General features: G+C 42.1%; 1 protein-coding gene across 1 annotated transcript; it reads left to right on the top strand.

The window, feature by feature from the left end:
• Positions 1-1,450: 1,450 nt before the first annotated feature.
• Positions 1,451-5,629, top strand: LOC307156289 (uncharacterized protein; the record flags this gene model as incomplete). The annotated part of the gene is made up of 7 exons (XM_079867583.1): positions 1,451-1,637; positions 2,164-2,412; positions 3,296-3,347; positions 3,458-3,501; positions 4,478-4,825; positions 5,343-5,428; positions 5,498-5,629. 7 exons carry the CDS (start codon positions 1,451-1,453, stop codon positions 5,627-5,629), a joined length of 1,098 nt encoding a protein of 365 aa, XP_079723709.1.
• Between the last annotated feature and the right edge of the window lie 18,788 nt (positions 5,630-24,417).

The following is a 24,417-nucleotide window of genomic DNA, read 5'->3' on the forward strand; positions in this document are numbered from 1 at the left end:
GGTGAGTAGAAACGCAGTGTAGTTAATGTATAGTGACCCCAAAAATTATCTGGACACTTAAAAATGTGTAAATGTAGTTGCATTAGAGAACAGAATATCAAAGCAATATGCGCGTCTTTTCTCTTTGCTAACATTCGCTTTTCCTCATTTGCATTTTGTGTTTTTAGTCAGCTGGTGTTTAGTTTGCTTAAAAAGAACATTTTGCCATCAGTTAGTTTGCATTTCACTCTATGGCTTTCTTCCTTTTCTCTCCCCCGACCCCCCCCCCCCCCCCCCCCAGTTGACAATTTTTTGTGAAGAGTAAAGGGTTTTGGAGTGAAATACTTAAATGCTGTTTGTGTTCTTCAGATTGAGCAGATGCTGATGGAGAAGGGACTGACAGATGACGTTAAACTGACATATAGAAACCAATCCGATGGGAATGTCTTCCGAAAGGACCATACAATTAATGTCACTGAACAAACTATGTTTTAAAAGTGAAGAAATAAATCTCAATCTCAATCTCAATTTATTTATAAAGCACAATTAAAAACAACCATCATGGTCAACAGTATCGAATGCAGCACTTAAATCTAAAAGCACCAGTACAACAGAGTCACCCGAGTCAGTAGCCATTAAAACATCATTTAAAACTTTTACAAGTGTGTCTCTGTAGAGTGCAGTTTTTCAGTTAATAAAACTTGCTGTTCAGTAATAAAATGAAACTTGGTGAAGAGCATTTAAGAAAACAAATAGAACTTTAAATTAATAGGTGTCCTAGTAAGTGCTTTGGCTTATCTAATCATTTATCTGTGTATCACCATATTGCAAATGTACAGAGCTCTGGATTACTCTTTTGCATGAGTGCTGTGGCTAATGCTAAAATGAAAATATAAAAATTCGATATAAATGCAACTGAACCCACTGCCGCAATAAGAAAAAGAAAAATTGAATGGTTGCTGCTCTTAAATAAATTAAAAGCCAATGGAAAAACAACGACACACCAAATAGTAGTTCCCTTTCAAAACGGTTACTCTTATTGCGTCTGCTAGACGCTTTGGGGAAAACTCCTTTTTCTGCGATTTGTTGAAGCCTTTTATTCACAGTGAGTGAATCTCTCACGCAGAAGCTGCGCTCACAGAGACGAGCTGCTCTCATTGCGAGAGTATGTCTCTCTCACGCTCCTCTCGCGGATCGCTTTCTTTTCAGATAATGACTCCGCCCCTCGCACTCTCCCATTTCCTTTCTCCCAGGAACCTCGAAGAAAGGACTGAGCGAACCGATGTAAGTGAGCTCACGCCGGCTAGAGACCAGAGCGATGCCAGAGCTGGACTGGACGCCAAGTTATATATCAGCACCATTCTTCCCTGAAGTTCACACTGAACTGACTAAGTCGTGGCACGCCAAGTTAAATTAATTAATTATTAATTACCATTCGGATGCAGCACTTTTCCCCCTGAGACAGAAGGGGATGCTCATCCTGGCCCAGTCGGAGGAAGAGTTGATCTCTCACAGCTGTGCTCCTCAGCCATTTGAAATGCCTTGGACTCAGCCAGAGGATCTCTTTCCTGGGAGCAGTTTTAGACTCAAACCAAATGTGAGCATGGCTGACACCCGAGCGCGTTCAGACTGTCTAGCGGCTCGCGACTTCGTTCAGAGTAGGGGCTTTTCCCCCTCTCAGAGCTTTTCAAAGAATGCTAGGCCTCATGGTCTCCACATCGTCAGTACTTCTGCTGGGCCTGCTGTACACCTGCAGTACTGGCTAAAACCCACCCCAGGCCCCAACCCACGCCTGGCGATCAGGTCGCCTTCGCATCAAAGTGGACCAAGGCTGCATCAGAGCCCTGGCCCCTTGAAAGGACCCCAATCATTATTAGTTGGGAGTAAGCATGAGGTTGGTCTCGAGTAGGAAGGTGGTCACCACGGACACCTCTAACACAGGTTGGGGAGTTTCAAGTCCAAGACTGTTGACCAGCCTTGGTTCCCCGACTTGATTCAGCTGCTTTAGTTGATATGGACCTGAGTTGTGAGTCCAGAGTTGATACGGACCTCTCCTAAACACTATATCTGAGGCTAGAGCTCTGTCCACGAGACGCATCTACGCCCTTAAGTGGTCTGTTTTCTCCAAATGGAGCCAAGACCCTACTTCATGTAAAATACCGCTGGTACTTTCCTTTCTACAAGAGCTGCTGGACACGGGTCGTACCCCCTCCACACTCAGTCTATGTGGTGGCCACGCTCCTGTGGCCGGCCAATCATTGGGTAGAAGTGACCTGGTTGTACGCTTCCTGAAGGGAGCAAGAAGGCTCAACCTGCCTCGCCCCCTCACCATACCCTCCTGGGACCTATCAACGGTCCTCAGGCCCCTCAAAGGGCCCCCGTCTGAGCCGCTGCAGTCGGCCGAACTAACGCCACTTTCGCTCAAGACTGCACGTCTGCTAGCCTTAGCATCAGTCAAGTGAGTGGCCGATTTACAAGCGCTCTCTGTCAGCGCTCCATGCCTTGAGTTTGGGCCTAACGACTCCAAGGTCATCCTCAAGCCAAGGCACGACTACGTCCTTCTATACTCTGCGATGTATGCGTCAGATGATTCAACAAAAAATGTCTTCATTGCATCTATTGTGTAATTGGATTTCATCTGTGTTGTAAACTGCAAGCCGCTGTCTGTAGGAGAAAATGGTTCAACGTCGTCCTAAACACGTTGACCTTTCAGATGGAGACGTAACATGCAGCAAATGTCAGACAAAACTCAATGTTAATGGTCGAGCTTTAAGATATACTGTAGGCCTATTTTGTAAGCAGTTAGTGGCTGTTTTCAATATATGGCTGTAGTGGCTATTCGCTCTGCGAATTCATTTAAATTGCTTTAGCAAATTCGAAATGTAAATCAATGTCTGTCTTCATACAAAAAGATTTTGCATCTGAGACGACAGGTTTTTGCATATGCCATATGTGATAACTTACAAATTGAGACTAAATAGTCCTTCAGTCTGTCCGCTGCTGGTAAATGATGGTCATGCTTATTTGAGGAAGATCTCCGTGTTTTAAAACTGAAGTTTTGATTCTGAGAATCTAACAGGATCCTGGAAACGCTCAAGCAGTTCTTCTGGACTTTGAAAGCGTTTTCTGGATGTAAGTTAAACTCTTTGGTCACTTTGGAAAGGTGTTTTTGGTTTTAATTAAATCTCTATGATTGGCCTTTTGTGATTTTAACAATAGACCTTTATTTCCCATCATGCTGAGATTGTAACATGAAGATCTCATTGAATTAAACACTGAGACATAAATATTGAGGCACTGCGATTCGCTTTCACAGAGACGTCAGGAATCTCTCGCATCTCGGACGTTCAGAGGAGTGAAAACTACATGTAAATATGTTTTGACTAATCAAAGAGCAGTTTGAGCACTCTGAATTAAAACATGATGTTTAATACAAGCATTTGAACAGTTTAAGTCAACGTGTTTGTCTTTCTCATAGGCGTCTCGTCATGAGGAACAGCTTCCAGTTTCTTCTTTTCTCAGGTTAGTTTATGGTTTTGTAAATGTGTTCATTTCAGAGGTGTAAAGTCCAGTGGTCAGAAAGTAAAAGCCCTGCCATATGTTTATTCCACCCATGAACTCAGCTGATTTCACTAATTAGCTCTCTCTCCTGGCTGAAAAACTAATTAGCAAAATCCAGGTTATTGGAACAAAATACTGAGGAGGACTTTTACTTTCTGAACCTGGAGTTTACACCTCTGGTTACTTTCTCATTCAAAATGATTTTCCCATCCGAGTAGCAAAACAGGGAACGTTCTGGCAAAGTTTTGACCAATCGTTCTTCCAGTAACCTCAATAGAATGTTCGTTCAATGTTATTTGGATCTTTAATAATGTTCTGAAAGCGTTAGCACAACAACATTATTTGCACATCAATCATGGGATGTTTTTATTTCTGAAACATTTTGGTTGAATGTTGGTTTAACATTTTTTAATTTGTAACTACTTGTTTTGGAATGATCAGAGAACATTCTAAAGTAACGTTCACTTAATGTTTGAAGAATTATACAATGGAATGTTCCCTTTAAATTCAAATGTTTTGAACATAAAAAAAAAAAAATCGCTATTTTTGTTAGCTGAGGAAAGGGGGTGAAACGGATATTTTAATTATTTTAAGGCCCGTTCACACCCAGGAGGATAACTATTAAGATAGCGATAAAGATATTAAAGAATAGCAGAGTTCACAGCACAACTATAACGATAACGGCACAGAGAAACGATGTCGCTGGAATCACTTTCAGAACGATTTTATCCAGCTGAACATTGACAGCCAATCAGAATCCATCCTGCTGTAACGAGCTTGAGCATTTAAAGCGACAGACGAGCGTGCGCTTATAATAAACAGAACGATATCTTTAGCTGGTGTGAAAGCTAGTATATTTGTAGTTGTCGTTCTTGGTGTGAACGGGCCTTTAACGGCTGAATCATGAATGTGAACTGATGGCTTCTTCTTTCTTCAGCTCTGTTGCACGTGACCTTCTCTAGGCTTCATGAGTTTGTCTATGTGTCCCAGCCCATGATCTGGGCGAATGCGCAGAAGTACTGCAGACAGCATTACACGGATCTCGCCACCGTCGATGACCAGCAGGATCACAATCAGCTGCTGAAAACTGTGGGAGTGGGAGATGCATGGCTTGGATTGTTTCGCACTACAAATCCTCGACCCTACGCCTGGTCAGATCAGAGCAACTCCACTTTCTCAAAATGGGCACCTGGAAAACCAAGCAGTCAATTGTGTGTTAAAGTTTATGGGGGTGTTTGGTATGACAGCTGGTGTTTGAGCACTTATCCTTTTGTGTGTTATTTTGGTGAGTTATTATCTTAATATATACACTTTTTTTGCAGAATTTCATTTAGTTGAATGTGTTTTGCCTTACACATGCTTAGATTTAATTCAGATTGTCATCGTTTTAGCTAATACCTTTTGAACGTTTTTTTATTATTTTGCTACTTTTTAATGTTCTCTAAACCTTCTGAAACGTTCTCATAATGTTTGCAAAATTCTAAAACAGAATGTTCCCTTAAAGTTCGCATAATCAAGAATTTTTTTTTTTTTAAAGAACATTCAAAAATAAAGTTTTTATAATTTAATGAGAACATATTCACAGCGGGGACAACTTTAAATCAGATCATGATCATGAGATCTGCTGATCAAAACTCTGAAAATAATGATTAAACACTAAATGTTCATTTAGTGTTGAGCAAATCATATACATTTATGTCTAACAGAGCAAGACATTTTATTTATGGAAGAAGATCTGCTTAATTATTGATTGTACATTGTTCTTTATGACTGAATTCCTCATCCGTGTGTTCGTCCCACAGATCGGAAGAGACAGATTGTGAAACTGGAGGTGAAATCAAGTCAAAATCTGAATGATCCGGAAGTGATGAACAAGATTCTAGCCGAGGTGAGATTCGCTCTGCTTACCACTCGTAATTCCACTGCAGAAATATTGTTCAAAGTTTGTGTTCTTCAGATGGAGCAGATCCTGAAGGAGAAGGGAGTGTCAGGAGAAGCTAAACTTTCGTGGAGAACCCAATCCGATGGGAATGTCTTCCAAAAGAAGGACCAGAAGAGTGACGCCACTAAACAGACTTGCGTTTCCTAATTTTACGGAAAATAACTAACTTTTTTTTTTTTTTTTACAGTCGTTTTCTTTTAAGTTGTTCTCAAAACTTAAAATTACAAACAATATCTGTAAAATTAACAACTCAGCTGTTGTTTTAACTATTATTCCATTAATGACAAATTACAGTAATTCCTTATGTCCTAATTTTAAAAAAGTGCAAAAAACTTTTACAGAAATTTTCATTAAACGTTCTACAGAAAAACACTGTTCTTTTACAGGTATTTATTCATTTTTTCATCTTGCAGGTACTTGAATTATTACGATCAAACCCCAACTGAACATGGATGTGTATCAATATTCTCTCAGTTTAGCGGTTTACAGAGCAAATGCAGGAATGGTAGCTGAAGTCTATCACTATTTCCACATCTTTTGTTTAGGGATGTTGTATTTGTGTTTCAGCTTTCAGGTTCTTGGTATGGATGTTTATTCAATTCTGGATATTGTTTCTGCATTTAATAATCTCTTGTAATAATCTCTAATCTGTTGTAATTGATAAATTCACTGCACTTGATGTAATTGACACATTTTATAAATTCACTATGACATAAAAAGTTATGTTGACATAAAAGGTTAATAATTTCACTTAATTTAATTTTTTTAATCTCATAATTATTATTTAGTCATTATTAAATGCATATGACTTCATATTTCTTAAGATTTAGCAAAGCATGATTTTTGTTTTGTTTTTTTGTGGCAGATATTGGCTTCCATAGGCAAACAGTTAAATATAAAACATATTTAATGCTAGAATTAACTATTTCTTTCTTAAAATAAATGTGACGTAAAATTGACAATCGGTATTTTCCGATTATTGAGTATACTACTAATGTCATTTTATTATGGTCATGCTGTACACAAACAACATAAAGACAGTATATTTTAAATAATTGTTTAATTGCATCTTTTTATGAAACGCCACAATCACTGATATTAATATAGCTACTGATGTCTCGATGACTCTGATGTCTCAAATTTTAAACATTTATTAGGCTTCAAAAAATATAACAACTTTAAATTTAAGTGAACTTAAAACAAACCTCACATAATCCCATAATAAATGTTATATTTACCTGTGCCTTTCCTGTCTAACAGGTTTGAAATATACAGAAATTGAAAAAGATTATCATACAGTCCGCACTGCATAAATTATAAATTAAATATTTATTCATTTAAATATTTTTTTATATTAAATTTAAAATACAATTTTATTTGATTAATCCGTTATTTAGTCAAAAGCAGTTAGTAATTTTCTCTGTTCCCTTTGTTCTTTGGTTAACTTTACTGACAGAGAATTAGTGGCTGCTGTCACTTTAAGATCTGCCGCTGCTGACAGGATTGACAGCACTACTTCATTCATTGCTGACAGAAAATGTTGTGGTTTAAAGTGGTCATTTAGCTCATTTACATGGTAGGCCTACTGAATGTTTTAGTTCTTGTTTTTTTAGTAGGCTAAATATTTAGCTAACAGTCTGAAGTTACCAAGCAGCAGTGTAACATCAACAGGTGTAGACAGAAAATATGATTATCCTGACCTGAGCTAATTTACTGAATCAACCAATCAACTTGCATCTCCTTTCCTTTCCCCTAAAGTCACTGGCATTTCATCGCTGTCTGTGCCGCAACCGCCATACCTGCTCAATAGAACGTTCAGTGAGCTATTTTTAGAGTGTGCACGCGACGTTCCTGGACGCGTGCATCTACACAGGCTCGGCCCTGCTCCTCTGTGGCGATGACGGCGTACGGTTAAAAATCATAAAGGAATTTGAAAGTTGGGGGGACACAAACAGGCTTTCGAAAAGTGGGGGGGGCCATGTCCCCCCTGTCCCCATAGGAAATGGGTGCCATGCCGATGGGGCATTGAAGGCCCACAGAAGCATAAGCCAACGTGATGGCGTCCACTATCCAGCGGGATAGTCTCTGCTTCGTGACCGGAAGCCCTTTGGTGCGACCGCCGTAGGATACAAAAAGCTGCTCTGACTGTCTAAAATGGGCAGAGCGCTGTATGTATACTCATAAAGCCCAAACAGGGCAGAGTAAGTGAAGTTGACGCTCGTCTTCCGAATCGGGAAGATGGACAGTGTAATAACTTGTGCTCTGAAAGGCGTAGAGAGCACTTTGGGCACGTTGCCATGCCTCGGCTTGAGGACGACCTCAGAGTCGTTAGGCCCGAACTCGAGGCAGGAAGCGCTGACGGAGAGCACTTGCAGGTCGCCCACTTGCTTGACCAATGCTAATGCTAGCAGTAGTGTGGTCTTAAGCGGATCTCGGCCAAATGTAGTGGCTCGAATGGAGGGCCCAAGGACCGTTGATAGATCCCGAGAGGGTACGGTAAGAGGACGAGGCGGGTTGAGCCTTTTTGCCCCTTTCAGAAAGCAGACGACCAGGTCGCTTCTCCCCGGCGATTGGCCAGCCACAGGATCATGGAAAGCTGCTATGGCCACCACATAGTCTTTGGACGTGGAGGGGTGCGATCCGCGTTCATTAGCTCTTGCAATAAGGAGAGTACCAGGGGTACTTCACATGAAAAAGGGTTCTGGTTCTGGACTGAGCATCAGTCAGAGAAAACAGACCCACTTAAGACTGCAGAGACGTGTCGTGGACTGAGCTCTAGCCTCTGAGATAGTTTTCAGGACTCTCGCTGGGAGGTCCTTAACCCCCTGGGGTCGCGCTTTTTTTCTTATCAGTGCTAAAGATACTCAAATAACTTGATTTTTGACTTCTTGAAAAGTTGATTTTTGTCATTCAGGCAAGTGTTATACATCATTCAAAACTGTGAAATGACTTCTTTTATTTGTGTACACTAATAATAAAAACAAAATGTTGTTTTTCGTAAAATAAAGAAAATAAACATGGTGCACGTTCTGTCGTCTCTATCAATGTGAAGTTCATTCTGAAACGCGACAGAAAACGATCTGTAACTTAGCAAATGCTTGTCCACTGTGACATGAAACATATTTCTTTACAAAGCTTGAAGTCTCCATTTTTAAATGATGTAAATCATATCAAAAACAAATATTCTCTGTTTAAGTAATCCGTATGATAGCAACGACATGTACAGTTTCTCAAACGGGTCCTCATTAACTCTGTGACCACACCCACGTGCACATGAGCGATTGATATGCAAATAGTCCACGTGGAGGAATGCAGAGCTGTAAATGCCCCATTACCTCAAAAACAAAGAATCTGAGACTTCAGTAACATACTCCTCTGCTTTTCTTCGAGTTTGGAAGACTGTGTTTGTGCTGTGCTGTTTACCTTGAATTTACCTCAGAAGAATTAGAAGAACACGATTTGATTATGAGAAAGATTTTTAAGGTAAGACACTCATAATCGTAAGCATGTTATTGTTGCATAAACTTTACATTGTAGCTACTAGTTAAACTGGTGACTAATGATGTACGTTATGAAATGTGATTGGAGTAAAAACATGAAGCCTAATGCTAAATGTTTATACTTGTACGACACAAGGATGTTTTTATGTTCTATAATAAAACACAGCATGATATACAAGTAGGCTAGTATGAGTGTTCTGTCTAATATGGTGAATATTATAATGTTTAGACCTGTGTTTGCTGAATACTGTGTTTGTGAATATCTGCTCAAACGTAGATCTGTATAATATGGTAACAATAATGTTTCATAGTTTGGAGCGGCTTGATCGCTTCAGTAAATGTTCTCTGCACGCGCTGTGAGTTTGAGTCACTGTGCATTTGAAAAGCAAAGCGCCCCAAACATTAGGCTTCATGTTTTACTCCAATCTCATTTCATAATGTCATAACGAATGGAAACATTTGAAGTAACATATGATAATCCATATATTTTTCTCTAGTGTAGTGTTACTGAAGTGTTTCTTTTTACTGATTTATAGGCCGCCTGCTATCTATGCTATTGTTATTATTTTATCTAGCCCTATACATATATGCCTACAAGGCACAACAAACTTGGTGTTCATTTTATATATATATATATATATATATATATATATATATATATATATATATATATATATATATATATATATTAGTACATTTTAAATCGCAATTTTAACCAGAAAAATCTAAAATGTATCCCCAAAACCGTGCAGCCCTATAGTTTCTCTTGATATCAGCATGTTTACAGGTGGTGTTTTTTATTTTTTATTTTTTTTTATACCAGATGCCATTTGATGAGTCTTGCTGACTTCATCTTTCACATGAGTCTCTGTACATGAACATGGTAAAATGAAAAATAAAACACCATGGAAATGACAGGTATGTACTGTCAAGTCACAGGTATGTACTGTCAAGTCAGACTGTTCAAGTCTCTGTCTTTAGTTCAGTGTGTTCAGTAATGTGTTTTTTTTTTTTTGTCCTTTGTTGTGCATCTTTGGATTGTTGTGTTGTAAATAAATTATTTTTTAAATCTCCTCATTCTTTGTGCAATGTTCCTCATAATGATAGGGCCTGATAGCACCTGATAGAGCCATTATGGGAGGGTCTTTGTCAGGTGTGAAACACATCAATATTCATGATGATTCACACCTCCTTGCATAAAGCTTTCTTACCCAAAACATATCTTACAAATTTTAAATCAATATATTGTTTTATCTGAATGAGTACCCAGGATGATTTTCACATAGTTTTGGAGCAAATATTCTAGGCTACGTGATACAATTTGCAAAAGAATTTTGGGAAGTAGTGGCTCAGTGGTTCATGTAGGTTGTCTACAAACCGGAAGGTTGGTGGTTCCATCCCCGGTTCCACCTGACCAAGTGTCGAGGTGTCCATGAGCAAGACACCTAACCCCAGCTGCTCCCGACGAGCTGGATGGCGCCTTGCACGGCTGACACCGCCGTCGGTGTATGAATAAGTGAATGAATGGGTGAATGTGAGGCAATATGTAAAGCGCTTTGGTGGCCATGACATACCGTGAGCCTCAAACACCATTGTTTCCTATTTCATAATTATGTAAATCTCGTGTTTGCAAAAGACCACTGAAAAATGGACCACTGAAAAATTCACTGTGACGTTGCCGTCGGGATCATTAATATTTATGCCCCGAAAATCTGCATATACCAGCCCATGTTCTAATCATGCAAATCATAAATATAAATGTTATGTTCCAGACTGTGCAGGGGATGTGAGCATTTTTCATAACCTTCCATAAAATCGAACTGTCAACAAGGCATGGTTGATGTTTATCTACAACAGGATACCGCACCATTTTAATTCAAAGTTGTTAGTTTGCTCTGCCCATTTCACCACTGATAGTTTGTCTAACCTGGGACAATATCAAGCAGGCTTCACTCAGCGTTTGATACTGAAGAAGGGGGCAATTCCAACTATATTGCCATTACAACCCCTAACGCAAGCAGGAAGTAACATTAGTGATTTTATCCTTCTCTTGATTGTTGAAGCCATTTCTTTTTAAATCGAAAGATTCTGTTCTGCTTCTACTTTAAATGTCACTTGTATTGTTTTATATAGTTGTTTTAGTTCTGGCGCCCCCCTGTGGTAGTTCTCTAGAAATATAAGTGATCACATTTCATGCAGTCAGCTTCTCCTCGATCTCTGGATGCCATCCTTTGTTCTGTGTTTGTAAAAGCATCACCTTTAAGTTAATTCTTCATTACATAATGCTTGATGATATATATTTGCTTATATTTGTGATAGGTTTATTTGAAGCTTTTATTTAAAGTTATTTTTGTGATAGCCTTCAGCTATTAGCCTAACCTTTCTTTGATATAGCATTCAATGTTGATTCCATTCTACTCTGATGTGATAACTTCACTATATGGGTCAATATCTGTATTTATTGCTATTTTCTTTTTCCGATAATTCCATTTAAGTTAACATTTGGATTATTTTCAGATAAGAGTTTCAGAACTACATGAATGATCTTTAGTCATTGTATTGTTCTGATTATTGTTTATTTTGCTGTTATGTACAGTTTTACTCCTAATTCATAATGTACCTGGGATCTTATTAAATGGCAAAGACTAAGATGAATCCTGACTCATCTGTACTTTATGGATGGAGTTTGGTTGGCTGTTAAATTGCATCTGTTCATGCAAGGAGAACAGTACAGTTTCTTAGTGAGCTAACAACATTAATGATAATTTACCCTTTGTTGTCGAAATTCGACTTTCGCTTCTGAGAAACCTGGAAATGTGAAAAGGGGCCTATTCAGAAGTGATCCAGTTTATGTCCTATATTCTCTTTTCACAACAAGTTTCTTTCAACAGGAAAAATAATAGAGCGCATTGCATTTCGGCCAGTGTTTTCTGTGCCTAAACACTTCATCCTGAGGCTAGTGAGTGGATAATGTTTATTTAGGTGACTTGTTTTGGTCCTGTCCCTACATCCCCTGCTTCACTGCCTGCTTTGACTAGCCAGTCATAGGCTCATCTGTAAGTCAAAATTAAAGTTTACAGGTCAAAATGCAAATCAGTGTTTGTAAACTAATCCCTGTCAGGGCAGGGATACTCAAATCGCTTAGCTCGAGGCTAGTAAATAAACATCTTAAAAGGACTTTTTGGCAATGGCTACTGAATTTATTTGGTTTTAAAGGTTTATTTACAGACATCTGTTACTTTTATTTGCTTATAACAGTCTGACTGCTCCCTGGTTTTAAAATATGCCTCTTATAAGGTTTTACTGAAGTCCATCCATCCATCTTTCTCCGCTCATCCGGGGCCGGGTCGCGGGGGCAGCAGTCTAAGCAGAGATGCCCAGACTTCCCTCTCCCTAGACACTTCCTCCAGCTCTTCCGGGGTGGACGCTGAGGCGTTCCCAGGCCAGCCGGGAGACATAGTCTCTCCAGCGTGTCCTAGGTCTTCCTCGGGGTCTCCTCCCAGTGGGACGTGCCCGGAACACCCTCCCGGGAAGGCGTCCAGGAGGCATCCGGAACAGATGCCCGAACCACCTCAGCTGACCCCTCTCGATGTGGAGGAGCAGCGGCTCTACTCTGAGCTCCTCCCGAGTGACAGAGCTTCTCACCCTATCTCTAAGGGATCGCCCAGCCACCCTGCGGAGAAAGCTCATTTCGGCCGCCTGTATCCGGGATCTTGTCCTTTCGGTCATGACCCAAAGCTCATGACCATAGGTGAGAGTAGGAACGTAGATTGACCGGTAAATCGAGAGCTTCGCCTTGCGGCTCAGCTCTTTCTTCACCACGACAGACCGGTACATCGACCGCATTACTGCAGAAGCTGCACCGATCCGTCTGTCAATCTCCCGTTCCATCCTTCCCTCACTCGTGAACAAAACCCCAAGATACTTAAACTCCTCCACTTGAGGCAGGAACTCTCCACCAACCTGAAGTGGGCATGCCACCCTTTTCCGACTGAGGACCATGGCTTCGGATTTGGAGGTGCTGATTCTCATCCCAGCCGCTTCACACTCGGCTGCAAACCGTCCCAGTGCATGCTGAAGGTCCCGGTTTGATGAAGCCAACACGACAACATCATCTGCAAAGAGCAGAGACGAAATAGTGTTGTCACCAAACCTGACACCCTCCGGCCCCTGGCTGTACCTAGAAATTCTGTCCATAAAAATTATGAACAGAACCGGCGACAAAGGGCAGCCCTGCCGGAGTCCAACATGCACCGGGAACAAGTCTGACTTACTGCCGGCAATGCGAACCAAGCTCCTGCTTCGGTCGTACAGGGACCGGACAGCCCTTAGTAAAGGACCCCGGACCCCATACTCCCGGAGCACCCTCCACAGGCCGCCGCGAGGGACACAGTCGAATGCCTTCTCCAAATCCACAAAACACATGTAGACTGGTTGGGCAAACTCCCATGAACCCTCCAGCACCCTGTAGCGGGTATAGAGCTGGTCGAGTGTTCCACGGCCTGGACGAAAACCACACTGTTCCTCCTGAATCCGAGGTTCTACTATCCAGACAGCCCCACAACATCCAGAGACTTGAGGTACTCAGGGCGGATCTCATCCACCCCCGGTGCCTTGCCACCGAGGAGTTTCTTGACTACCTCGGTGACTTCAGCTTGGGTGATGGACGAGTCCACCTCTGAGCCCTCAGCCTCTGCTACCTCAATGCAAGACGTGACGGCTGGATTGAGGAGATCCTCGAAGTATTCCTTCCACCGTCCAACAACATCCCCAGTTGAGGTCAACAGCTCCCCACCTCTACTGTAGACAGCGTTGGTGGGGCACTGCTTCCCCCTCCTGAGGTGCCAGACGGTTTGCCAGAATCTCTTCGAGGCCAGCCGATAGTCCTTCTCCATGGCCTCACCGAACTCCTCCCAGGCCCGAGTTTTTGCCTCCACAACCACCTGCAGGGCTGCAGTTCGCTTGGCCTGCCAGTACCCGTCAGCCGCCTCAGGAGTCCCACAAGCCAACCAGGCCCGATAGGACTCCTCCTTCAGCTTGACGGCATCCCTTACTTCCGGTGTCCACCACCGGGTTCGGGGATTGCCGCCTCGACAGGCACCGGAGACCTTACGGCCACAGCTCCGAGCGGCCGCTTTGACAATGGAGGTGGAGAACATGGTCCACTCGGACTCGGACTCAGCCTCAGCCACTTGGACTCAGCCTCCCTCGGGATCCGGTCGAAGCTCCGCCGGAGGTGGGAGTTGAAGATCTCTCTGACAGGAGACTCGGCCAAACGTTCCCTGCAGACCCTCACAATACGCTTGGGTCTGCCGAGTCTGTCCAGCTTCCTCCCCCGCCATCGGATCCTATCTCTAGTCGGAACCTCTCAACCTCACGCACAAGCTCAGGCTCCTTCCCCGCCAGCGAGGTGAAATTCCACATCCCTAGAGCTAGCTTCCGTGTCCAGGGATCGGGTTGTCGAGGCCCCCGCCTATCCTCTCAGCACCGGCCCCTTACGGTCCCTCCTGCAGGTGGTGAGCCCACGGGAAGGTGGCCCCACGTTGCTCCTTTTTCGGGCTGAGCCCGGCCGGCCCCCGTGGGGGGAGGCCCGGCCACCAGGCGCTCGCATACGAGCTCCAAACCCGGGCCTGGCTCAAGGGTGGGGCCCCGGCTGCGCCATACCCCGGGCGACGTCACGGTCCTCGTTTTAATTCTTCTCATAAGGGGTTTTTGAACCGCTCTTAGTCTGACCCGTCGCCTAGGACCTGTTTGCCTTGGGAGACCCTACCAGGGGCATATAGCCCCGGGCAACATAGCTCCTAGGGTCATTCGGGTACTCAAACCCCTCCACCACATTAAGGTGGCAGTTCAAGGAGGGGTTTTACTGAAGTGTCTCTTCATATTTTTTCATTTTTATTTCTAAAATCAGGCACAGTAACACCCAAGTGAGTTTTTATACTGAACATTCTTTTACATTGTCCCTGTTAAAGGGTTAGTTCACCCAAAAATGAAAATAACAATCAGAGTTTTATGAAAAAAAAATCCTGCCTCTTCAAAGCTTTATAATGGGAGTGTATGGTACCTTAGATTTTGAAGCCCCAAAAGGTCAATCCAACATAAAAGTAATTGTGGCCAGCAAGACGCGGCCGGTGGTATGATTGATGATGAGCGATGCCTGCGCGACGCACCGGTCTCTCATCTCTCACGGAGGAGCAGAAGCATAAAAGGAGGAGCGACGACAGTGAAGGACGAGAGAGGACAAGCCTGGACTTTGTTGTGTTTTGTTTGTTTTATTATATGTGGCAGCAGTCGTTAATGAGGGACTGCCTTTACTTTCATTTTGTATTTGTTTATTTATTTTATTAAAAGTTGTTGAATGTTCGCTGGTTCCCGCCTCCTCCTTCTCACAAAATCTAACCGCGTTACAGTAATCCATACGGCTCCAGGTGTTAACAGTCCTTCTGAAGCAAAAAAAAAAAAATTCATATTTATGACTTTTTTAAACTATAATCACTGACTTAGGTGAGAGTGGATGACCTCTGACCCGATGCATGACGAGTGACCTCTGACCCGACGCATGACGAGTGACCTCTGACCCGACGCATGACGTAGGGTGTAGGAGTAGTATAAGTTCAGGTGAGAGTAGATGACCTCTGACCCGACGCATGACGTAGGATGTAGGAGTAGCGTAAGATCTGGTGAGAGTAGATGACCTCTGACCCCGACGCATGACGTAGGAGTAGTGTAAACTCAGGTGAGAGTAGATAACCTCTGACCCGATGTATGACGAGTGACCTCTGCCCCGACGCATGTAGTATGTAGGAGTAGCGTGAGCTCAGGTGAGAGTAGATGACCTCTGACCCTGACGCATGACGTAGGAGTAGTGTAAACTCAGGTGAGAGTAGATGACCTCTGACCCGACGCATGACGTAGTATGTAGGAGTAGAGTAAACTCAGGTGAGAGTAGATGACCTCTGACCCAAAGTATGATGAGTGACCTCTGACCCGACGCATGACGTAGTATGTAGGAGTAGCGTAAGCTCAGGTGAGAGTAGATGACCTCTGACCCGACGCATGACGTAGTATGTAGGAGTAGAGTAAACTCAGGTGAGAGTAGATGACCTCTGACCCGATGCATGACGAGTGACCTCTGACCCGACGCATGACGTAGGATGTAGGAGTAGAGTAAACTCAGGTGAGAGTAGATGACCTCTGACCCAATGCATGATGAGTGACCTCTGACCCGACGCATGACGTAGTATGTAGGAGTAGCGTAAGCTCAGGTGAGAGTAGATGACCTCTGACCCGACGCATGACGTAGTATGTAGGAGTAGAGTAAACTCAGGTGAGTGTAGATGACCTCTGACCCGATGCATGACGAGTGACCTCTGACCCGACGCATGACGTAGGAGTAGAGTAAACTCAGGTTATAGTAGATGACCTCTGACCCGATGCATGACGAGTGACCTCTGACCAGACGCATGACGTAGGATGTAGGAGTAGAGTAAACTCAGGTGAGAGTAGTTGACCTCTGACCCGACGCATGACGTAGTATGTAGGAGTAGCATAAGCTCAGGTGAGAGTAGATGACCTCTGACCCGACGCATGACGTAGTATGTAGGAGTAGAGTAAACTCAGGTGAGAGTAGATGGCCTCTGACCCAACGTAGTATGTAGGAGTAGAGTAAACTCAGGTGAGAGTAGATGACCTCTGACCCGACGTAGTATGTAGGAGTAGCCTCTTCTTCTTTGGCTCTCAACGAAGGCGGTCGCATTTTCTTCCCCTCTTCTCCTTTACCTTCCCTGCTTTGCTCCTCTCATCTCATCTAGTCTACTGTCTTGTACTTTGAGAGACTCTCTCCGCACTGCTCTCCAAACTAAGAAATTATGGATTTGATCAACTGGTCTCTCAACGCAATTGACACCATCTTCTCGGGAGCCTGACTGCCCTGCCGGAACGTTTGCAGCTGGCTACACGATGGACGTGTGGGAGAGGGGGTGGGTCATGTGTCTGGCGGCTCTTTCCATGGAGGACATTGAAGATATCTACCTATTCGGAACCATGATAACAGGTTTTCTGCTGTTTGGATTAGGCATTGCCCTGGTTTATCGAGGAATTAAGAAGACGGTGACAGCTGTCCAAAGCCCCACAAGGCTGCCCATCATGATTGAAGCAGTGGGCAGAGCTGTCAGCACTCAGACTGTGTCTATGAACCACAATATGGATAACATCATGGAGAAGCTCACAGCTTTGCAAAGGCTAATGGATCGTTTCGGAGACCCAAATGGACCAGGAGCTGTGTAAATTGGAATGCGGCTACTCGTCCCAAGACCAAACAACCCTAATCTTATCTGCTTTCGGCTCCCCTCTACCAGCACTGGCCTTGGCCGAGGCCGCTGTTGGAACAACAACTCCCCCGGAAGAGCACTTCATTGAGACGCTCTTGCGTTCCTTCCCCCACTCCCCACAGACACCTGCTGATTGTTGACTCTGTCTGGGACCTGATCAAGGTTGACTCCATGGCAATTGCTGTGTATCGCTATGACATCCTGCGGACTGAGGCACCTAGATTATGATGCCAGGCGTAGCGACTCTCCAGGCCTACACATACACAAACTCTTACATATAGATATGCAATCACATTCCCCCATCCCTCGCCTTCGACGCTTTGTACCACCAGTCTGACAGGCGGGTCTGTGACCAGCGCCGAGAATGGCTGCAGGACCGGATGGCTGCTTGCCTGTGCTGGGTTACCTCCACCCCCCACTCCCCTCCCCACCCCTGTTGCAAGTCTTGTGTGTTCATGTTGTAGAGGGTACTGATTATGTGCTAATGTTGCTGAGGTGTTTTTTACTGTTCCCAAACTGTACCCCTTACAGGAGCATAGTCTGGGGGTTGCCTTTTTTTTCTCCTCACCTCTCCTCATGTTATGCTGTATTTTTTTCCTCAATGCTCTGTCTTCCTGTCCTGTCTACCCCCTTGTCATATTGTATGTACGTTTGTATGGACAGGTTGATGGCTAATTTCGCTGGTACTTGTGACTAAGCGACAATAAAGGCTACTACTACTAGTGTAAACTCAGGTGAGAGTAGATGACCTCTGACCCGATGCATGACGTAGTATGTAGGAGTAGTGTAAGCTCAGGTGAGAGTAGATGACCTCTGACCCGACGTGGGATGTAGGAGTAGCACACGCCTCTCATGGTTCAAACAACAAACTCAAGCTCCTCCCACATTTCTCTTTTCTAATTCGTAACCTGTTTTGTTTTGCTGTATTCTCTTTGCTTCCTCGTTCGTCAGTACGTCGTGTGGGGTCAGATGTCAATTTTTCGCTGGAATTTTTAAACATCCATTTTATGAATGATGTATGTGCTTTTTTTGGGCTTCAAATCTCAGGTACCATTCACTCCCATTATAAAGCTTGGAAGAGCCAGGATATATATGTTTAATATAACTTTGATTGTGTTTGGCTGAAAGAAGAAAGTCATATAAACTTAGGCTGGCTTGAAGGTGAGTAAATCATGGGATAATTTAACTTTTTTTTTTGGATGAACTAACCTTCTAAAAAGGTACGTTCTCAGAAGTCTGGCTAACGTTCTGGCATTATTCTCTCAAATGTCAAACGTCATTTATACATCGGTCGTGGAAAGAAAAATTCTGAAATGTTTTAGTTGATGTTCACTTACATTTTTTTTTAATGTTAATGCTTGTTTCAGAAAACATTCAAAAGTAACATTCCCATATTGTTTGGAAAATGACAAAAGGAAATGTTTCCTCAATGTTCGCACAGCCAAGCAAAATATTTAAAAAACTAAGACGGTCAATTAACCAAACATGTCGTTAGCTGGGCTTGTTTTAACCATATTTTGCATTTGGTGGCTGAAGGGTTATTAGTTGTCAGGGAAAGTTCATCTGTTATCATTAGCCAGACACAACGCGGGTGTCATAGAAATGGAAATCTCTGCTGACACTCTTTGAATGTTATTTTCAATGTAAAATATGAATGTCTACAGGCGCTTCAGGTAAAAAGTTTCCAAACAGAGCAGCACAGGCTTTACAAAGTGGACGAATCCCACACAACCTTTCTCGTCCCTGAAAAGAGCATTTCAGTTGTGCATCAGTGTGATCATCTGTTGGCGTGTCGTCATGATGAGGATTGATTTGATCTTTGTGCTTTTGTCAGGTGAGTTTATAATATTGAATCTGCATCTTACATGAGTATGAATATGATTTTCAAGAAATTAAATAATGGGTTATGCAGGGATTCCCAATTTGTTTATGTCAATGAACCCTTTTGACTTAAAATATTTACCCTTGGGCTTGATGGGGGTGGACGATATGACGAAATCCTTATAACAAGATACGAGGTATTTTATTTCACGATAACAATATATATCACAATATAGTTATTTTTGCTTTAAATAAGGTTTTTGTGAAATCAGCATTTTTTAAACCATTGACATTTCATAATTCTTATTACCATTTTCAATATCACAAAAACAATGTGTATTGTGATTGTCAAAACATTTCAGCAACTAAACTGAATTTTATTAGGTTTAGTGACAACATGTTACAATGTTTACATGGTACAATTTCTGGTGAGCTACGCTTTTTTTTTATTATTTCAATTCAATTATTGTGATTTGATTCAATATTGACTCATTTGGATAAATATTAGCTAGGCTACACAAGATAGGCATTCATTTTTCTCAAGAAAAAAACAACTCACATAATGCTGTAAACATACAGAGAGCCCTATCAGCTAGCAGTATTATTTAAAGTTAAATATAATGCGTTTTTTTTATATCGTTTCTGATGAAATAGAACGGTTAAGATTGAAATTTGGACACATGCTGCTGGCCTGGTTGGTTTCTGTGGTTGAGAGCTTGAATAATAGACACTCCAGCCCAGTTGGTGGCGATAATGCACCTTTGCCAATTGCAAGCAAACCACTGGCATTTCATTGAATACACAAGAAGCAGAAGATCGCTGTCTTAACTCAGATAGCACACGACTATTTGATGTGAAACTTACATCTGGAAGACGTATTTTTAAGAGTGTTTGCTCATCTGCAATACGTCTATAGGACGTTTCCTTTCAGATGTCCAAAACCTGTTGGAAAGCATCTTTTGCAGCGATTTTTGTGTGAGCATATCAGTGAACACCCCTGACCACTCGGTGAGTTTCACGTCTTTGTAAATGAAAGTTTAATGCGTTGTAGGAAGGATTGTTCCAGTGCACCTATACACCCAGTCTACTGGTGGGGGGGAAAGCGAAAGAAACCTAAATTTCTCGGGACAGCAGCATTTGTCCAAATTTCAATCTTAACCGTTCTATTTCATCAGAAACGATCTGAAAACGGGGCTTTAAGTGTAAAATACCGAACTTGTCCTTTAATGATATAAGTAAAAATATAATAAATATGTAATATAGTACACACATTTAGCAAAATACTCTCTATAGCTCTTTTTTTCTAGCCAAATAACATGCTATAGCCTATTATGGTCATTAAATGGCTTTCCTGAGGTAAATGTTATGTGACATAATTGTTCTCCAGCTGTTTTACTGACCTCTTTGTTTGATTGATTGGTCGATATTACGTATGAGGAATATACATTTCAGTAAGTTGTACTGTATCTTTCAACAGTGTTCATTCGTGTTTATTTACTATTAGCTAGAGATGATCGGTTCACATTTACAAGCGCCAAAACGGTATTTATTGCTTGAATTTAGTAATAAAAGTGACAGAATCTGAGAGCTGAGATTTTTTTTTCATATCATAAGTAACCTGCTCTGTCTAGTCTGTCGGTCTCCGTGTCCTCTTTGCTTCGCGATTTTTCTGTGCGTGAGAAAATGGATGTGTGGCGTGACAGCATGAGCGTTTTCTTTCTCAACTGTTTACATTCACTTAAGACATGAATGCCGTGTAACAGGTTAATGTCTCTCCACAGCTCTGAGCTCCGCTGTGAATTCCCGTGTATTTTACATTATTCCTGAGATAATGAGCTGGTCAGATGCACAGGCGTACTGCAGACAGAAACACACTGATCTCGCCACTATTGATGACAAGACGGAACTTGCTGAGCTGTTAAAAACTTTCCCCAACCTTAAAGAAGTCATGTGGATTGGACTCTATCGGAAGACAGACACTTCTCCCTGGATCTGGTCCGATCAGAGCAAATCCGAGTTCAGATTCTGGAGAAGCGGAGAGCCGAACAACTCTGGTGACAACCAGATTTGTGTGCTCATGTATTCTGATGGATCCTTGAACGACGGGGACTGTCTGGCAAAATTGCCATTTATCTGCTATGATAATGGTGAGTTGTTTGCAATTTAACTTAACTGCTCATAGGATTGATTTTAAAAAAAGAAAAGAAAACAAAAATAAAGACATTCAATGTTCCCGCCTGACAGGAACGATATATTGTTATTTGTAGCATTTATTTGTATTTGTTTTCTTTTTTCGGTATTTGATAATTCTCCACGGCACACCTGACAGCCTGTCACGGCACAATGGTTGGGAAACACTGCATTAACTTGTGTTGCCTTATTAGTAAATGTTAGAAATGAACATGATAAATGCTGTACAAGTAATGTTCATTGTTAGTTCAGATGAATAATACAGTGAACTAATCTGAACAAATGAGACCTTACTGTAAAGTGTTTTAAGGAAATTTAAATTTTTCTTGGACAGCTGCTTGTCAATGCCACTTATTTTAACTTCTTTATTAGCCTGAGAACTTCATCATGTGTGTTTCTCTCGCAGATGAAGAGATGAAGAGACAGATCGTGAGATTGGAGGTGAAATCAAGTCGAAATTTGAATGATCCTGAAGTGAAGAAAGAGATTTTAATGAAGGTTAGTTCAATACACTGATCACTGAAGATATATTAATGACTTACCAAGAGCCTTGTGTGATAAAGGTCTGTGTTCTTCAGATAGAGCGGATGCTGAAAGAGAAAGGACTGACAGAAGAAGCCAAACTGTCGTGGAAACTTATTTCTGGAGATGGAGAAAATGTCTTTCAGAGAATGTGGTATCAGAAGAATGAAGTTTCTAAGACGCCCTGCAGCAGAATCAGGAACTGACCGTCTCATTTTAGTTGTAAATGTTCTGGCTGGGAAAGTTATGAACAAACCTTCTTCCAGTAACGTTAATAGAACGTTTGTTCAAAGTTAGCTGGTCTTTTATAATGGATAAAGCACAAAAACATAATTTAAACGTTTAGTTTGATGTTAGTTTAACATTTTTTAAATGATAAAACTTGTTTCAGAACGTCCAGAGAACATTCAAAAGCAACGTTCCTGTTTGCGTTATGATGAAATGGTATGAACCGCGTAACCAAGAAAAAACGCTTTTAAAACATTTAAAAAACTGCATGTTTTGAACGTTTACATAAAGTTTTTTTTAGCTTGCATTAACAAAACGTTGTTAGCAGATGCTTTTGTTAGCAGGGTAGCTGCTCTCTGTCATATGTGCACTTCTGTAAAGCTGCAAACATAGGATTTGTATGTTTTGTATAACAATAAATCATCCTTGCGTCTTACACTGATGGTTTAGCCACACTTTGAATGCGTTTGCATTGTTAGTTGAGTCTTATTCTGTCCTAAAAGATTAATGTAAATTGGAAAGCAAGACATGACACCTGTAGGTTAACACCTGTCCTGTAAGTTAAGTAGTGATAAAACAAAAAATGATTTTAGCGAATTGTACAATTATGCAAAACTATATGTGACAATAACAATATTGACAAAAATATTTTCCACAATCATTAGCACTTCCTCAGTTCAGACTTTGCTTCAGTTCCTTACATGGTAACTTACATACAGTAGAATCAGTTTTGATGAATTAAATTATTTTTTCTATCTTTATTAGGCATTTCACAGAATGCATGTTTGTAAAGCTTTTATTTGTTTGTTTGTGTGAACACATCACTTCTTTTGAGTGGTCAGAATGACAGTCACATTAATTTAGCATATGCTCATTTAAATGACTCCTCCAGAGTTGAAACTGATGCCTACCTAAAGATGATTATGTTCATGATGCAGTAAAAAGCTGCCATTTACAACAACGTTTTATTCCATTGCTAGTTAAAGTAGGAGTGAAAATACAGCTTTTAATGTTGTTTGTGTCTATGTGGTGTTTTTAATGTGCTTTAAGACAAAGCATGTGTAAGTTCATAAGTCGACAGCATTGCTGAGTATTTCCTCCTTAAAACTGCAGTGAACCAAAGACAGTCTCAAAAACACGCTTTGAAATCGCTGGTGTTTCTGACGTCACAAACTACCTTGTAACCAATCAGATCAACGTGTGATCGTCAACCAATGGATCTCTGAGCTGAGTGAGTGAGTGGAGGCGGGGCTCATTTGCATATTCATAGAACCACAAATATTTAATGAGGCAAGGGTGTTGAGTTACATTCAAGATATTTTAAGGCATGAAAAAAAAATTCAAAGGAAATAACGTTTAAATATGTCATGTTGGTGATCAAAGATGAGTTTTAAGGGATACAATTATTGACAACAGGTGGACTTTAAGACTGTCTGTTATGAATCTTTAAAATGTAGTTGTAGGAGCCATTTTAATGCAATTATATATTTGTCCATTGGGTGGCGTTCTGATATTTTATATTGTATATTAAGGGCACCATTGGTAATAGGAAGGTTCTCTTACGAGAGGTCTCTCGTACTGCGTAAGATATCTTACGCTAGGGAAAAATCTTTTTTCCGCGAGATATTGAAGCCAAAAATTATCCTTAATTTTTCAATAATGCAAAACGCGTTGCGGCAGCATACAGACATAGGCGAGGCAGCTCGCGTGCCTATTGGCTGTTCTGCGGCAACTGCAGCAGCCTATCGAGCGAGGCCTGGCGTAACGCCAGACCCAATGAGGGTGCTTCGCGCCCACTGCGTCACATCCTGCGGAAACGGGCGTGGTCTAGGCCTATAAATACAGCTCGCAGGCAGCTAATATCTGGTTTTTCATCCTTCAAGCGAAGCACACGCATCGCTGGAGCTGAAGAGAAGCCGCGCCGTTGAGAGAGAGCACCTTCAGTGGGACGAGTCACTGAAGTCGCTGGCCGTGCCGCCTTCCTGCTGCGCTTTCCGGTGCCTATATCCTTTTCATTCTCTGTATTGTGTGTGTGTGTGTTATACACATACTAAAAGAGCAGCGTCTTTTTAAAGATGCCTTCCTGCGGCTCGTGCAGAGCCACACTCAGCGACGGGGACCGCCATGTGATCTGCGTTTCCTGCCTGGGTGAGGAACATGCAGCGCTCGCTGACGGCGGCCGCTTCCATCGACATCGCTGACGTGGAAGCCCTGCTGGGAGAAGAGGATTCCTGCTCTATCCTGGCGTCAGGCAGTGAGGATTGGGCGAGCTCTGAGGATCTCGCGCCCCCCTGCCCGCACTTCGTCAGGCAAGAGAGCGTCCATCGAGACGGAGCTCATGCGA

This window comes from Squalius cephalus, assembly GCF_949319135.1.
Source record: "Squalius cephalus genome assembly, chromosome: 3".
Classification (NCBI taxonomy): Eukaryota; Metazoa; Chordata; class Actinopteri; order Cypriniformes; family Leuciscidae; genus Squalius; species Squalius cephalus.